We start from the raw sequence: 17,296 nt of genomic DNA, 5'->3' as shown, positions 1-17,296 counted from the left end.
CAGTAGTGCACTGCATGAGGAATAGGGTAGTCCACAACATTTAGATGATCAGAGTCACCAGGTTGGGCTCTGGTCAACAGTAGTGCACTGCATGAGGAATAGGGTAGTCCACAACATTTAGATGATCAGAGTCACCAGGTTGGGCTCTGGTCAACAGTAGTGCACTGCATGAGGAATAGGGTAGTCCACAACATTTAGATGATCAGAGTCACCAGGTTGGGCTATGGTCAACAGTAGTGCACTGCATGAGGAATAGGGTAGTCCACAACATTTAGATGATCAGAGTCACCAGGTTGGGCTATGGTCAACAGTAGTGCACTGCATGAGGAATAGGGTAGTCCACAACATTTAGATGATCAGAGTCACCAGGTTGGGCTCTGGTCAACAGTAGTGCACTGCATGAGGAATAGGGTAGTCCACAACATTTAGATGATCAGAGTCACCAGGTTGGGCTCTGGTCAACAGTAATGCACTGCATGAGGAATAGGGTAGTCCACAACATTTAGATGATCAGAGTCACCAGGTTGGGCTCTGGTCAACAGTAGTTCACTGCATGAGGAATAGGGTAGTCCACAACATTTAGATGATCAGAGTCACCAGGTTGGGCTCTGGTCAACAGTAGTGCACTGCATGAGGAATAGGGTAGTCCACAACATTTAGATGATCAGAGTCACCAGGTTGGGCTCTGGTCAACAGTAGTGCACTGCATGAGGAATAGGGTAGTCCACAACATTTAGATGATCAGAGTCACCAGGTTGGGCTCTGGTCAACAGTAGTGCACTGCATGAGGAATAGGGTAGTCCACAACATTTAGATGATCAGAGTCACCAGGTTGGGCTCTGGTCAACAGTAGTGCACTGCATGAGGAATAGGGTAGTCCACAACATTTAGATGATCAGAGTCACCAGGTTGGGCTATGGTCAACAGTAGTGCACTGCATGAGGAATAGGGTAGTCTACAACATTTAGATGATCAGAGTCACCAGGTTGGGCTCTGGTCAACAGTAGTGCACTGCATGAGGAATAGGGTAGTCCACAACATTTAGATGATCAGAGTCACCAGGTTGGGCTCTGGTCAACAGTAATGCACTGCATGAGGAATAGGGTAGTCCACAACATTTAGATGATCAGAGTCACCAGGTTGGGCTCTGGTCAACAGTAGTTCACTGCATGAGGAATAGGGTAGTCCACAACATTTAGATGATCAGAGTCACCAGGTTGGGCTCTGGTCAACAGTAGTGCACTGCATGAGGAATAGGGTAGTCCACAACATTTAGATGATCAGAGTCACCAGGTTGGGCTCTGGTCAACAGTAGTGCACTGCATGAGGAATAGGGTAGTCCACAACATTTAGATGATCAGAGTCACCAGGTTGGGCTATGGTCAACAGTAGTGCACTGCATGAGGAATAGGGTAGTCTACAACATTTAGATGATCAGAGTCACCAGGTTGGGCTCTGGTCAACAGTAATGCACTGCATGAGGAATAGGGTAGTCCACAACATTTAGATGATCAGAGTCACCAGGTTGGGCTCTGGTCAACAGTAGTTCACTGCATGAGGAATAGGGTAGTCCACAACATTTAGATGATCAGAGTCACCAGGTTGGGCTCTGGTCAACAGTAGTGCACTGCATGAGGAATAGGGTAGTCCACAACATTTAGATGATCAGAGTCACCAGGTTGGGCTCTGGTCAACAGTAGTGCACTGCATGAGGAATAGGGTAGTCCACAACATTTAGATGATCAGAGTCACCAGGTTGGGCTCTGGTCAACAGTAGTGCACTGCATGAGGAATAGGGTAGTCCACAACATTTAGATGATCAGAGTCACCAGGTTGGGCTCTGGTCAACAGTAGTGCACTGCATGAGGAATAGGGTAGTCCACAACATTTAGATGATCAGAGTCACCAGGTTGGGCTCTGGTCAACAGTAATGCACTGCATGAGGAATAGGGTAGTCCACAACATTTAGATGATCAGAGTCACCAGGTTGGGCTCTGGTCAACAGTAGTTCACTGCATGAGGAATAGGGTAGTCCACAACATTTAGATGATCAGAGTCACCAGGTTGGGCTCTGGTCAACAGTAGTGCACTGCATGAGGAATAGGGTAGTCCACAACATTTAGATGATCAGAGTCACCAGGTTGGGCTCTGGTCAACAGTAGTGCACTGCATGAGGAATAGGGTAGTCCACAACATTTAGATGATCAGAGTCACCAGGTTGGGCTCTGGTCAACAGTAGTGCACTGCATGAGGAATAGGGTAGTCCACAACATTTAGATGATCAGAGTCACCAGGTTGGGCTCTGGTCAACAGTAGTGCACTGCATGAGGAATAGGGTAGTCCACAACATTTAGATGATCAGAGTCACCAGGTTGGGCTATGGTCAACAGTAGTGCACTGCATGAGGAATAGGGTAGTCCACAACATTTAGATGATCAGAGTCACCAGGTTGGGCTCTGGTCAACAGTAGTGCACTGCATGAGGAATAGGGTAGTCCACAACATTTAGATGATCAGAGTCACCAGGTTGGGCTCTGGTCAACAGTAGTGCACTGCATGAGGAATAGGGTAGTCCACAACATTTAGATGATCAGAGTCACCAGGTTGGGCTCTGGTCAACAGTAGTGCACTGCATAAGGAATAGGGTAGTCCACAACATTTAGATCATGTCATTTATTTTATTTAACCTTTATTTAACTTGGCAAGTCAGTTAAGAACAAATTCTTATTTACAATGACGGCCTACCGGGGAACAGTGGCTTAACTGCCTTGTTCAGGGGCAGAACGACAGATTTTTACCTTGTAGTTCAGGGATTCAATTCAGCAACCTTTTGGTTACTGGCCCAACACTCTAACCACTAGGCTACCTGACGCCCCCAAGGTCAACAGTAGTGCACAAGGGAATAGGGTGTGATTTGGGACGCAGGCTTTATTTCTATAGTCTAAAGTGATGATCATTGTTGATGTGCTTGTCCTGTCAGGTGGGGGACATTGTCATGGCGAGGGAAGACGAGACGTTCCCCTGTGACCTCATCCTGCTCTCATCCAGCCGCGATGACGGAACTTGCTACGTCACCACCACCAGCCTGGATGGCGAGTCCAGCCACAAGGTAAACACACACAGACACACACTGCACCATTCTCCCAGCACGCTCTCTGATCAAACATGACTTCTCGTGACTCATCTCACTCTCTCTCTCGCTCTCTCTCTCTCTCTCTCGCTCTCTCTCGCTCTCTCTCTCTATCTCTCTCTCACTCTCTCTCACTCTCTCTCACTCTCTCTCACTCTTACTCTCGCTCTCTCTCGCTCTCTCTCTCTCTCTCTCTCTCTCACTCTCTCTCACTCTCTCTCACTCTCTCTCACTCTCTCTCTCGCTCTCTCTCGCTCTCTCACTCTCTCTCTCTCTCTCTCGCTCTGTATCAGACCTACTATGCTGTACCAGACACCATGGTCTTTAAGACAGAGCAGGAGGTGGACTCTCTGCATGCGACTATTGAATGTGAACAACCACAGCCTGACCTCTACAAGTGAGTGACACATGTTTAACACAGAATCATTATGATTGACCTGTTCGTTTGTTGAAAATGGCATTCCTTTTTTTTGTTGCCTCATACAGATTTGTGGGGCGCATCAACATTTATAAGGAAAGTGAAGATCCCATAGCCAGGTAAGACCAACATTCCCATCTCTCATTCCTAAAATGTCTTTGTCTGTGTCAAACTTTTCATCTTTCATTTGTTCCTCCTCTTTTTCCAGACCCCTGGGAGCTGAGAACCTTCTCCTCAGAGGAGCCACCCTGAAGAACACAGAACACATTTATGGTAACACACACACACACACACACACACACACACACACACACACACACACACACTGTACTGTGTCTGTAGTGATGGTAACTTCTGGTTGTTGTCCCCACAGCTGTAGCCATCTACACGGGCATGGACACCAAGATGACGCTGAACTACCAGTCCAAATCCCAGAAACGCTCCGCTGTAGAAAAGTAAGATCAAATCAAAGTTTATTGGTCACATACAAAGATTTGCAGGTGTTATAGCAGGTGCAGCTAAATATTTGTTACTAGCTCCTAACAATGCAGTAGAATGTCTCATAAATACTATACAAATACACAAATAATCCAAAATCTATAAATGACAGAGTTCAATTAACAATCCTAGGGTAGATGCAATATATTAGAGTGAGCATGTGTCATAATATAGAATTTAAGTATGTGCTGTGTTTAAACAAGATCATTTGGAAGGAAAGTGGTATGTACAGTAGTAGGTAGATCTATTCCACTAGTAGGTAGATCTATACCTCCCTCCCCACGGTGTCTGTTTTGCTTTAGTTAGGCTAGAACTACATGTCTGATGAAGGATAGCGGGAGTTGGAATAGCAGAATGATTATAGGAGTTGGAATAGCAGAATGATAGTAGGAGTTGGAATGATAGTAGGAGTTGGAATAGCAGAATGATAGTAGGAGTTGGAATAGCAGAATGATAGTAGGAGTTGGAATGATAGTAGGAGTTGGAATAGCAGAATGATAGTAGGAGTTGGAATAGCAGAATGATAGTAGGAGTTGGAATAGCAGAATGATAGTAGGAGTTGGAATGATAGTAGGAGTTGGAATAGCAGAATGATAGTAGGAGTTGGAATAGCAGAATGATAGTAGGAGTTGGAATGATAGTAGGAGTTGGAATGATAGTAGGAGTTGGAATGATAGTAGGAGTTGGAATAGCAGAATGATAGTAGGAGTTGGAATGATAGTAGGAGTTGGAATGATAGTAGGAGTTGGAATGATAGTAGGAGTTGGAATAGCAGAATGATAGTAGGAGTTGGAATTGTAGAATGATAGTAGGATGTTTAATCACCAATCCAACCCACAGAGTACTTAAACATGCAAGAAATAGTGCATAAGGAGAAGGCACTAGTGAAGTGTAGTGTATTGTAAGAATGGCTCCACAGACAGTTTGATATTAGAAAACAAGCGATTGAATATATTAGACCAGCTGGCTCCTATCTCAACCTGCTGCTCTTGCTGTTATTACATAATGGCTGCATCATTCTGTTTGATTTCATTCAAGCTGTGTGTGTGTGTGTGTCTCCCTAACTCCCTCTCTCCCCCCTCCATCTCTCTCTCCCTCTTTCTCTATCCCTCCCTCTCGCTCTCGCTCTCCCCCTCCCTCTCTCTATCCCTCCCCCTCCATCTCTCCACCCTCCATCTCTCTCCACCCTCCCTCTCGCTCTCCCCCTCCATCTCTCTCCCCCCCCTCCCCCCTCCATCTCTCTCTCCCACAGGTCTATGAATGCATTCCTCATAGTGTATCTGTGTATCCTGATCAGCAAAGCGGTCATTAACACAGTTCTGAAGTACGCGTGGCAGGGGTCTGCTGACCACGACCAGCCCTGGTACAATCACAGGACCGAGATCGACAGAGAACGCCACGTGGTCAGTCCCGCAAGCAACTACACTACCCACAATGCATGTTGTCACAGTAAAACGATTCATCAGGTCTCTCCCAGCTTAACATTCACTGATTCTGATTAAGGCTGTCGTTCTCTCTCTAAATCTCCTCTCTATCTTTCTCATCCGTCATCCTCTCCTCTCTCTCTCTTAGGTGATCAGGGCGTTCACAGACTTCCTGGCCTTCATGGTGTTGTTTAACTACATCATTCCAGTCTCCATGTACGTTACCGTGGAGATGCAGAAGTTCCTGGGGTCTTACTTCATAGCCTGGGACAAGGATATGTACGATGATGAGCTGGGGGAGGGGGCTCAGGTCAACACATCAGACCTCAATGAAGAGCTGGGACAGGTACACACACATGTAATAATGAGATGTTACATGGATGCTGGACACACATTCCAAAAACTGACCTCAGATCAGCATCTACCTGGTCTGTATGTGCAGGTGGAGTATGTGTTTACTGATAAGACGGGCACGTTGACAGAGAACAACATGGAGTTTATAGAGTGCTGTGTGGACGGACTCGTGTATATCCCCCACGCCATCTGTAATGGACAGATCCTCAGTGCTGCTTCCAGTATAGACATGATCGACTCCTCACCTGGAGGAGACCACAGGGTAAGACAGAGAGTCTGTCTGTCTGTCTGTCTGTCTGTCTGTCTGTCTGTCTGTCTGTCTGTCTGTCTGTCTGTCTGTCTGTCTGTCTGTCTGTCTGTCTGTGTGTGTGTCTGTGTGTGTGTCTGTGTGTGTGTGTGTGTCTGACAGTGTGTGTGTCTCAGGAGCATGAGGAGCTGTTCTTTCGGGCTCTGTGTCTGTGCCACACGGTGCAGGTGAAGGAGGAGGAGACAGTGGACAGCATCAAGAGAGGGATCCACCAGGGAAAACCCACCTCCTTCTACATATCATCTTCTCCTGATGAGGTGGCATTGGTGGAGGGCATGAAGAGGTAACACACACACTGACGAACACACACACACACACTGAAGAACACACACACACTGAAGAACACACACACACTGAAGGACACACATACACTGAAGGACACACACACACACACACTGAAGGACACACACACTGAAGGACACACACACACACTGAAGGACACACACACACACTGAAGGACACACACAGACACTGAAGAACACACACACACATACTGAAGGACACAGACACATGCACACACTAAGCAATACATGCACACACTTAACAATACACACACACACTTGGAGATACACACACACTTAGGGATAATACAGACAAGCACACAAATAGTCATGACTTTTCTCTAACCTACTAAACACTCTCTCCCTCTCATCTCGCTCTCTGTACCCCTCTCTCTCTCTCTCCCTCTCTGTCCCCCTCTCTCTCATCTCGCTCTCTGTCCCCCTCTCTCTCTCTCCCTCTCTTCTCACTTTCTGTCTCTCTCTCTTAGGTTGGGGTACACATATCTAAGACTCAAAGACCGTCATATGGAGATTCTCAATAAGGAGGATGAGATTGAGAGGTGGGGCTCTGCTCACAACATCTTTTAATTTGGCCTTTCATATTTCGCAGCTTCCTGAGAAAGCATGGAGTTACCATAGAGTTACACATTCATATCCCAAGTTATTAATTCAATCTAATTCATATAAGTTAAATCCATATTGCTGCCAATTGTCAAAAGCTAGATACATTAGGTGGTGTGTTTAAAATGTTGCAGTAAGACAACTTAACTGTATTAATACAACACTACCAAGAGTGTGAAAGCCCTGTGAGAAGACACACAGAAGAGTGTGAAAGCCCTGTGAGAAGACACGCAGAAGAGTGTGAAAGCCCTGTGAGAAGACACACAGAAGTGTGAAAGCCCTGTGAGAAGACACATAGAAGAGTGTGAAAGCCCTGTGAGAAGACACACAGAATAGTGTGAAAGCCCTGTGAGAAGACACATAGAAGAGTCTGAAAGCCCTGTGAGAAGACACATAGAAGAGTGTGAAAGCCCTGTGAGAAGACACGCAGAAGAGTGTGAAAGCCCTGTGAGAAGACACATAGAAGAGTGTGAAAGCCCTGTGAGAAGACACACAGAAGAGTGTGAAAGCCCTGTGAGAAGACACACAGAAGAGTGTGGGAGCAGAAGCCAGTAGATTGTGTGGGACAGTGGTTTTTGTCAAGGGTATAAATAGCAGGTTTGGATCCCATAGGCACTGCTTGTATAACATCAGTATCTACATCCCCCTCTGCAGTGGGCTGTCTACGAAACAGCTGTTTAGAGAGAACGAAGGAGGAAGAAAGGGAGGGACAGAGAAGGATAATTCCTCTTTACAAAGGCCTGTTGTGTTTGTGCTTGTCTCTAGCCACTCGTGTTGCTGTGTACATTGTTAGAATGTGCTGTGTATTTTGTCTGATACTAAACGAGACGTCTACTTTGGCGTGTGTTCCAGGTTTGAGCTGCTACACGTGCTGAACTTTGACTCTGTCAGGAGGAGAATGAGCGTCATTGTCAAGTCTAGTGCAGGTGACACACATACAAACACACACACATAGACATGATCTATCTCTACATGATCTTCTGTCACTCACACTCTCTTAACTAACTCTATTGTCCCCAGGGGAGTACCTGTTGTTCTGTAAGGGGGCTGACTCCTCCATCTTCCCCAGAGTGGTGTCAGGGAAGGTGGGGCAGGTGCGGGCGCGGGTGGAGCAGAACGCTCTGGTAAGGCTACACATACACACAAACACACAGCATATGTTTTACTATCCTTTCGGGTACCTTAAATTGATTTGCATTCAAAATAATTTCTTCCCTATTTTCCTAAACCTAACCTGACCCTTTACCCTAACTCCTAACCCTAACCTGACCCTTTAACCTAACTCCTAGCCCTAACCTGACCCTTTAACCTAACTCCTAACCCTAACCTGACCCTTTAACCTAACTCCTAACCCTAACCTGACCCTTTACCCTAACTCCTAGCCCTAACCTGACCCTTTAACCTAACTCCTAACCTGACCCTTTAACCTAACTCCTAGCCCTAACCTGACCCTTTAACCTAACTCCTAACCCTAACCTGACCCTTTACCCTAACTCCTAGCCCTAACCTGACCCTTTACCCTAACTCCTAACCCTAACCTGACCCTTTACCCTAACTCCTAACCCTAACCTGACCCTTTACCCTAACTCCTAACCCTAACCTGACCCTTTAACCTAACTCAAAATCAAATCAAATCAAATCAAATCCTTTCGGGTACCTTAAATTGATTTGCATTCAAAATAATTTCTTCCCTATTTTCCTAAACCTAACCTGACCCTAACCCTAACCTGACCCTTTAACCTAACTCCTAACCCTAACCTGACCCTTTACCCTAACTCCTAACCCTAACCTGACCCTTTAACCTCCTAACCTGACCCTTTACCCTAACTCCTAACCCTACCTGACCCTTTACCCTAACTCCTAACCTGACCCTTTACCCTAACTCCTAACCCTAACCTGACCCTTTACCCTAACTCCTAACCTGACCCTTTACCCTAACTCCTAACCCTAACCTGACCCTTTAACCTCCTAACCTGACCCTTTACCCTAACTCCTAACCTGACCCTTTAACCTAACTCCTAACCCTAACCTGACCCTTTACCTTTTAGGCTTAACCACTAAACCTAAAATAGCCTTTGTCCTCGTGAGGACTTTTGGGTATTTCCGGTACCCACGAGGATAGTAATAATTTTTTATTATTTTATTGTCACATACACAGGATAGGTGCAGCGAAATGTGTTGTTTTATAGGGTTAGCCATAGTAGTACAGCGACCCTGGAGAAAATCAGGATTAAGTTCCTCGCTCAAGTGCACATCAACAGATGTTTACCTTGTCGGCTCGGGTATTCGAACACACTCACACGCTGTATATACAGTATTACCTCTGTCTTTATACCTACACCAAATCCCTAAACACACTCCTTAACCCAATACTCTTACTCCTTATATGCCTGTACCACAACTAAAACTCCAAATATATACAGTGCGTTGGGAAAGTTTTCAGACCAATAGACTTTTACCACAGTTTGTTACGTTACAGCTTTATTCTAAAATTGATTCAATAAAAACATTTCCTCAGAAATCTACATACACAACCCCATAATGACAAAGTGAAAACAGGTTTTTACATAAGTATTCAGACCCTTTCCTATGAGACTCTAAATTTAGCTCAGGTGCATCCTGTTTCCATTGATCATGTTTCCACAACTTGATTGGAGTCCAATTGTGGTCAATTCAATTGATTGGACATGATTTGGAAAGGCACACACCTGTCTATATAAGGTTCCACAGTTGACAGTGCATGTCAGAGCAAAAACCAAACCATGAGGTCAAAGGAATTGTCTGTGGAGCTCCGAGACAGGATTGTGTCAAGGCACAGATCTGGGGGAAGGGTATGAAAACATTTATGCAGCATTGAAGGTCCCCAAGAACAGAGTGGCCTCCATCATTCGTAAATGGTAGATGTTTGGAACCACCAAGAAACTGAGCAATTGGGGGAGAATAGCTTTGGTCAGGGAGGTGACCAAGAACCCAAAAATCACTCTGAAAGAGCTCAAGAGTTCCTCTGTGGAGATGGGAGAACCTTCCAGAAGGACAACCATTTATGCAGCACTCTAGCAATCAGGCCTTTATAGTAGAGTGGCCAGACGGAAGACTCTCCTCAGTAAAAGGCACATGACAGCCCGTTTGGAGTTTGCCAAAAGACACTTAAAAGACTCTCAGACCATGATAAACAGGATTCTCTTGTCCGATGAAACCAAGATTGAACTCTTTGGCCTGAATGCCAAGCTTTACGTCTGGAAGAAACCTGGCACCATCCCTACAGTGAAGCATGGTGGTGGCAGCATCATGCTTTGGGAATGTTTTTCAGCAGCAGGGACTGGGAGACTTGTCAGGGTCGAGGGAAAGAGGAACGAAGCAAAGCACAGGGAGATCCTTGATGAAAACCTGCTCTAGAGCATTCAGGACCTCAGACTGGGGCGAAGGTTCACCTTCCAACAGGACAACGACCCTAAGCACACAGCCAAGACAACACAGGAGTGGCTTCGGGACAAGTCTCTGAATGTCCTTGAGTGGCCCAGTCAGAGCCCGAACTTCAACCGGATTGAACAACTCCCCATCCAAACTGACAGAGCTGCTTGAGAGGATCAGCAGAGAAGAATGGGAGAAACTCCCCAAATACAGGTGTGCCAAGCTTGTAGCATCATACCCAAGATGAATTGAGGCTGAAATTGCTGCCAAAGGGGCTTCAACAAAGTACTGAGTAAAGGGTCTGAATACTTATGTAAATGTGATATTTCATTTTTAAAATGTTTAATACATTTGCAAAAATGTATAGGAAACTGTTTTTGCATTGTCATTATGGGGTATTGTGTGTAGATTGATGAGAAAAAATATATTTAACCAATTTTAGAATAAGGCTGTAACGTAACAAAATGTGGAAAAAGTCAAGGGGTATGAATACTTTCCAAATGTACTGTATATATTCAGTCACACAACCCTCTCTTATACTTACTATAGTGATAGGGCCACAGTACTAAGAGAGAACCCTAACCATCTCACCTTTACCTCTGTCAGGAGGGCTTGCGGACCCTGTGTGTGGCATACAGAAGTCTCTCCCTAGCAGAGTACGAGGAGGCGTGTCATCAGCTGAGCGACGCCAAGCTAGCCCTGCAGGACAGGGAGCAGCGACTGGCGCAGGCTTATGACCTCATCGAGAGGGACTTCATCCTGCTGGGGGCCACGGCTGTGGAGGACAGGTAGGAGAACGGGACACAGGAAGCAGTAAGAGAGAGGAAGCCACTTAAATATATAGAGTTGAAGTTTCCAACAATTGTTTACAGACAGATTATTTAATTTATAATTCACTGTATCACAATTCCAGTGGGTCAGAAGTTTACATACAGTAAGTTGACTGTGCCTTTAAACAGCTTGGAAAATTCCAGAAAATGATGTCATGGCTTTAGAAGCTTCTGATAGGCTAATTGACATAATTTGTGTCAATTGGAGGTGTACCTGTGGATGTATTTCAAGGCCTACCTTCAAACTCAGTGCCTCTTTGCTTGACATCATGGGAACATCAAAAGAAATCAGCCAAGACCTCAGAAAAAATTGTAGACCTCCACAAATCTGGTTTATCCTTGGGAGCTATTTCCAAATGCCTGAAGGTACCACGTTCATCTGTACAAACAATAGCACGCAAGTATAAACACCATGGGACCACGCAGTCGTCATAACGCTCAGGAAGGAGACGCGTTCTGTCTCCTAAGAGATTAACTTACTTTGGTGCGAAAATTGCAAATCAATCCCAGAACAACAGAAAAGGACCTTGTGAAGATGCTGGAGGAAACAGGTACAAAGTATCTATATCCACAGTAAAACGAGTCCTATATCGACATAACCTGAAAGGCCGCTCAGCAAGGAAGAAGCCACTGCTCCAAAACCTCCATAAAAAAGCCAGACTACGGTTTGCAACTGCACATGGGGACAAAGATTGTACTTTTTGAAGAAATATCCTCTGGTCTGATGAAACAAATATAGAACTGTTTGGCCATAATGACCATCATTATGTTTGGAGGAAAAAGGGGGAGGCTTGCAAGCCGAAGAACACCATCCCAACCGTGAAGCACGGGGGTGGCAGCATCACGTTGTGGGGGTGCTTTGCTGCAGGAGGGACTGGGGGACTTCACAAAATAGAGGACATCATGAGGATGGAAAATTATGTGGATATATTGAAGCAACATCTCAAGACATCAGTCAGGAAGTTAAAGCTTGGTCGCAAATGGGTCTTCCAAATGGACAATGACCCCAAGCATACTTCCAAAGTTGTGGCAAAATGGCTTAAGGACAACAAAGTCAAGGTATTGGAGTGGCCATCACAACGCCCTGACCTCAATCCCATAGAAAATGTGTGGGCAGAACTGCAAAAGCGTGTGTAAGCAAGAAGGTCTACAAACCTGACTCAGTTACACCAGCCCTGTCAGGAGGAATGGGCCAAAATTCACCAAACTTATTGTGGGAAGCTTGTGGAAGGCTACCTGAAACGTTTGACCCAAGTTAAACAATTTAAAGGCAATGCTACCAAATACTAATTGAGTGTATGTACACTTCTGACCCACTGGGAATGTGATGAAAGAAATCAAAGCTGAAATAAATAATTCTGTCTACTATTATTCTGACATTTCACATTCTTAAAATAAAGTGGTGATCCTAACTAACTTACAGGGAATCTTTACTAGGTCTAAATGTCAGGAACACTTTTTGTGAAAAGTGAGTTTAAATGTATTTGGCTAAGGTGTAGGTAAACTTACGACTTCAACTGTATATACATTCTCCATCGACTTTACAGTGTCCCAAAACATTTTGGAATTAGTGCTACAGGATGCAAATCTCTGTTTGAAAAAGCCTTGGCTTTCCTAACTGACTGAGTATATATTGGTTCCTGACTTCCCTGAAAAGTTGCATATCGCGGGGGCTAATGTACTTGTCCTCTTGCTTAGTTTTGCACCGGGGCCTCCCACTCATCTTTCTATTCTGGTTAGAGCCAGTTTGAGCTGTTCTGTGAAGAGAGTAGTACACAGCATTGTATGAGATCTTAATTTTCTTGGCAATTTCTTGCATGGAATAGCCTTCATTTCTCAGAACAAGAATAGACTGGTAAGTTTCAGAAGAAAGTTATTTGTTTCTGGCCATTTTGAGCCTGTAATCGAACCCACAAATGCTGATGCTCCAGATACTCAACTAGTCTAAAGAAGGACAGTTTTATTGCTTCTTTAATCAGAACAACAGTTTTCAGCTGTGTAAACATAATGAAACATAATGATCAATTAGACTTTTTAAAATGATAAACTTGGATTAGCTAACACCGCGTGCCATTTGAACACAGGAGTGAGTGATGGTTGCTGATAATGGGCCTCTGTACACCTATGTGGATATTCCATAACAAATCTGCCGTTTCCAGCTACAATACTCATTTACAACATTAACAATGTCTACACTGTATTTCTGATCAATTTGATGTTATTTTAATGGACAAAAAATGTGCTTGTCTTTCAAAAACAGGACATTTCTAAGTGACCCCAAACTTTTGAACGGGGATGTGTATATGTAAGAGAAAGGGAGAAAGAGGGAGACCCATTTTTATTGTATATTTCACTTTTGTATATTATCTATTTCACTTGCTTTGGCAATGTTAACATGTGTTTCCCATGCCAATAAAGCCCTTGAATTGAATTGAGTTGAGTGAGTGAGTGTGACTGTGGCCTGAAAGAATCAGGGGAGTGGAGTTAAAAAGGGAGCAGGGAAAGAAGAAGAGGGAGAGACTAGGAGAGAGCAGGGAAAGAGGGAGAGACTAGGAGAGAGCAGGGAAAGAGGGAGAGGGAGAGACGAGGAGAGAGCAGGGAAAGAGGGAGAGACTAGGAGAGAGCAGGTAAAGAGGGAGAGACTAGGAGAGAGCAGGGAAATAGAGAGAGACTAGGAGAGAGCAGGGAAAGAGGGAGAGACTAGGAGAGAGCAGGGAACGAGGGAGAGACTAGGAGAGAGCAGGGAAAGAGGGAGAGACTAGGAGACAGCAGGGAAAGAGGGAGAGACTAGGAGAGAGCAGGGAGAGACTAGGAGAGAGCAGGGAAAGAGGGAGAGACTAGGAGAGAGCAGGGAAAGAGGGAGACTAGGAGAGAGCAGGGAAAGAGTGAGAGACTAGGAGAGAGCAGGGGAAGAGGGAGAGACTAGGAGAGAGCAGGGAGAGACTAGGAGAGAGCAGGGAAAGAGGGAGAGACTAGGAGACAGCAGGGAAAGAGGGAGAGACTAGGAGAGAGCAGGGAGAGACTAGGAGAGAGCAGGGAAAGAGGGAGAGACTAGGAGAGAGCAGGGAAAGGGGAGAGACTAGGAGAGAGCAGGGAAAGGGGGAGAGACTAGGAGAGAGCAGGGAAAGGGGGAGAGACTAGGAGAGAGCAGGTAAAGAGGGAGAGCCTAGGAGAGAGCAGGGAAAGAGGGAGAGACTAGGGGAGAGCAGGGAAAGAGGGAGAGACTAGGAGAGAGCAGGGGAAGAGGGAGAGACTAGGAGAGAGCAGGGAAAGAGGGAGAGACTAGGAGAGAGCAGGGAGAGACTAGGAGAGAGCAGGGAAAGAGGGAGAGACTAGGAGAGAGCAGGGAAAGAGGGAGAGACTAGGAGAGAGCAGGGAAAGAGGGAGAGACTAGGGGAGCGCAGGGAAAGAGGGAGAGACTAGGGAGAGCAGGGAAAGAGGGAGAGACTAGGAGAGAGCAGGGAAAGAGGGAGAGACTAGGGGAGAGCAGGGGAAGAGGGAGAGACTAGGAGAGAGCAGGGAGAGACTAGGAGAGAGCAGGGAAAGAGGGAGAGACTAGGAGAGAGCAGGGGAAGAGGGAGAGACTAGGAGAGAGCAGGGAGAGACTAGGAGAGAGCAGGGAAAGAGGGAGAGACTAGGAGAGAGCAGGGAAAGAGGGAGAGACTAGGAGAGAGCAGGGAGAGACTAGGAGAGAGCAGGGAAAGAGGGAGAGACTAGGAGAGAGCAGGGAAAGTGGGAGAGACTAGGAGAGAGCAGGGAAAGAGGGAGAGACTAGGAGAGAGCAGGGGAAGAGGGAGAGACTAGGAGAGAGCAGGGAGAGACTAGGAGAGAGCAGGGAAAGAGGGAGAGACTAGGAGAGAGCAGGGGAAGAGGGAGAGACTAGGAGAGAGCAGGGAGAGACTAGGAGAGAGCAGGGAAAGAGGGAGAGACTAGGAGAGAGCAGGGAAAGAGGGAGAGACTAGGAGAGAGCAGGGAGAGACTAGGAGAGAGCAGGGAAAGAGGGAGAGACTAGGAGAGAGCAGGGAAAGTGGGAGAGACTAGGAGAGAGCAGGGAAAGAGGGAGAGTGAGAGACTAGGAGATAGATTTGTGGGAGATTCACTATCATGGATTTCCTGATTGATGACAGCTTGATTTCCTAATGGACTAACCTTCTGGTGTATGGTACATGTTGATCTAGCCATGTACAGTCGTGGCCAAACGGTGTTGAGAATGACACAAATATTCATTTTCACAGAGTCTGCTACCTCAGTTTGTATGATTGCAATTTGCATTTTGCAAGTCCCTCTTTGCCATGCAAATAAACTGAATCCCCAAAAAACATTTCCACTGCATTTCAGCCCTGCCACAAAAGTACCAGCTGACATCATGTCAGTGATTCTCTCGTTAACACAGGTGTGAGTGTTGACGAGGACAAGCCGGAGATCACTCTGTCATGCTGATTGAGTTTGAATAACAGACTGGAAGCTTCAAAAGGAGGGTGGTGCTTGGAATCGTTGTTCTTCCTCTGTCAACCATGGTTACCTGCAAGGAAACACGTGCCGGCATCATTGCTTTGCACAAAAAGGGCTTCAAAGAAGCCACTTCTCTCCAGGAAAAACATCAGGGACAGAGTGATATTCTGCAAAAGGTACAGAGATTGGACTGCTGAGAGAAGAAGACAAGAGAGAAGACAAGGTGAGCGCTACCCTCAGTCCTGTGTCATGCCAACAGTAAAGCATCCTGAGACCATTCATGTGTGGGGTTGCTTCTCAGCCAAGGGAGTGGGCTCACTCACAATTTTGCCTAAGAACACAGCCATGAATAAAGAATGGTACCAACACATCCTCCAAGAGAAACTTCTCCCAACCATCCAGGAACAGTTTGGTGACGAACAATGCCTTTTCCATCATGATGTAACACCTTGCCAGAAGGCAAAAGTGATAACTAAGTGGCTCGGGGAACAAAACATTAATATTCTGGATCCATGGGCAGGGAAATCCCCAGACCTTAATCCCATTGAGAACTTGTGGTCAATCCTCAAGAGGTGGGTAGACAAACAAAAACCCACACATTTTGACAAACCCCAAGCATTGATTATGCAAGAATGGGCTGCCATCAGACAGGATGTGGCCCAGAAGTTAATTGACAGCATGCCAGGGCAGATTGCAGAGGTCTTGAAAAAGAAGGGTCTTTACATGATATTTTAATCTAATCAATATAAAATAGGTTGTTGATCAGTACTGTAATCATTGATACCTTGCATTCTTTGAAAGGACTATACACTCTATAGTGATGCTTAATGCTATTAACCTATTGACTGTATTGACTCCTGTATTGACTGCTGTGTGCAGGCTCCAGGAGAAGGCAGCAGACACCATTGAGTCTCTCCATAAGGCTGGGATGAAGGTGTGGGTCCTGACGGGGGACAAGATGGAGACAGCGGCTGCTACATGTTATGCTAGCAAGCTGTTCCGCCGCTCCACCCAAATATTGGAGCTGACCAAGAAACGAACCGAGGAACAGAGTCTACATGATGTTCTGTTTGACTTGAGCAGAACCGTACTGAGACAGCGCTCCCTGTCGCGGTATGCTGCACACTCACACCAATGTGCGCTCGCACACAGCATGACCAGTACAAGTCAAATGTTTGGACACACCTACTCGTTCAAGGGCTTTTCTTTATTTTTACTATTTTCTACGTTGTGGAATAATAGTGAAGACACCAAAACTATGAAATAACACACATGGAATCATGTAGTAACCAAAAAAGTGTTAAACAAATTAAATATGTGAGATTCTTCAAAGTAGCCTTGATGACAGCTTTGCACACTCTTGGCATTCTCTCAACCAGTTTTATGAGGTAGTCACCTGGAATGCATGTCAATTAACAGGTGTGCCTTGTTAAAAGTTAATTTGTGGAATTTCTTTCCTTCTTAACCTCTGGGATAGCGTCCCACCTGACCAACATCCAGTGAAAATGCAGAGAGCCAAATTCAAATAAATTACTATAAAAATTAATCTTTCATGAAATCACATATGCAAT

General features: G+C 45.6%; 1 protein-coding gene across 4 annotated transcripts in view; it reads left to right on the top strand.

The window, feature by feature from the left end:
- Window positions 1–17,296, top strand: part of LOC112224596 (phospholipid-transporting ATPase IH) — an 86,845-nt gene that overhangs the window by 48,739 nt on the left and 20,810 nt on the right. For all 4 annotated transcript variants that reach the window (XM_042319862.1, XM_042319865.1, XM_042319864.1 and 1 more), the window contains exons 6-19: window positions 2,980–3,108; window positions 3,423–3,526; window positions 3,616–3,666; window positions 3,756–3,820; window positions 3,921–4,002; window positions 5,298–5,448; window positions 5,618–5,815; window positions 5,912–6,085; window positions 6,247–6,413; window positions 6,900–6,971; window positions 7,885–7,958; window positions 8,053–8,156; window positions 11,050–11,231; window positions 16,605–16,838. In XM_042319862.1, coding sequence (XP_042175796.1) covers window positions 2,980–3,108; window positions 3,423–3,526; window positions 3,616–3,666; window positions 3,756–3,820; window positions 3,921–4,002; window positions 5,298–5,448; window positions 5,618–5,815; window positions 5,912–6,085; window positions 6,247–6,413; window positions 6,900–6,971; window positions 7,885–7,958; window positions 8,053–8,156; window positions 11,050–11,231; window positions 16,605–16,838 — 1,787 coding nt within the window. The remainder of the gene's footprint in view (window positions 1–2,979; window positions 3,109–3,422; window positions 3,527–3,615; window positions 3,667–3,755; window positions 3,821–3,920; window positions 4,003–5,297; window positions 5,449–5,617; window positions 5,816–5,911; window positions 6,086–6,246; window positions 6,414–6,899; window positions 6,972–7,884; window positions 7,959–8,052; window positions 8,157–11,049; window positions 11,232–16,604; window positions 16,839–17,296) is intronic.

This window comes from Oncorhynchus tshawytscha, linkage group LG03 (assembly GCF_018296145.1).
Source record: "Oncorhynchus tshawytscha isolate Ot180627B linkage group LG03, Otsh_v2.0, whole genome shotgun sequence".
Taxonomy (NCBI): Eukaryota; Metazoa; Chordata; class Actinopteri; order Salmoniformes; family Salmonidae; genus Oncorhynchus; species Oncorhynchus tshawytscha.
The sequence above is the reverse complement of the archived record's forward strand: the minus strand, read 5'-3'. Positions and strand labels throughout refer to the sequence as shown.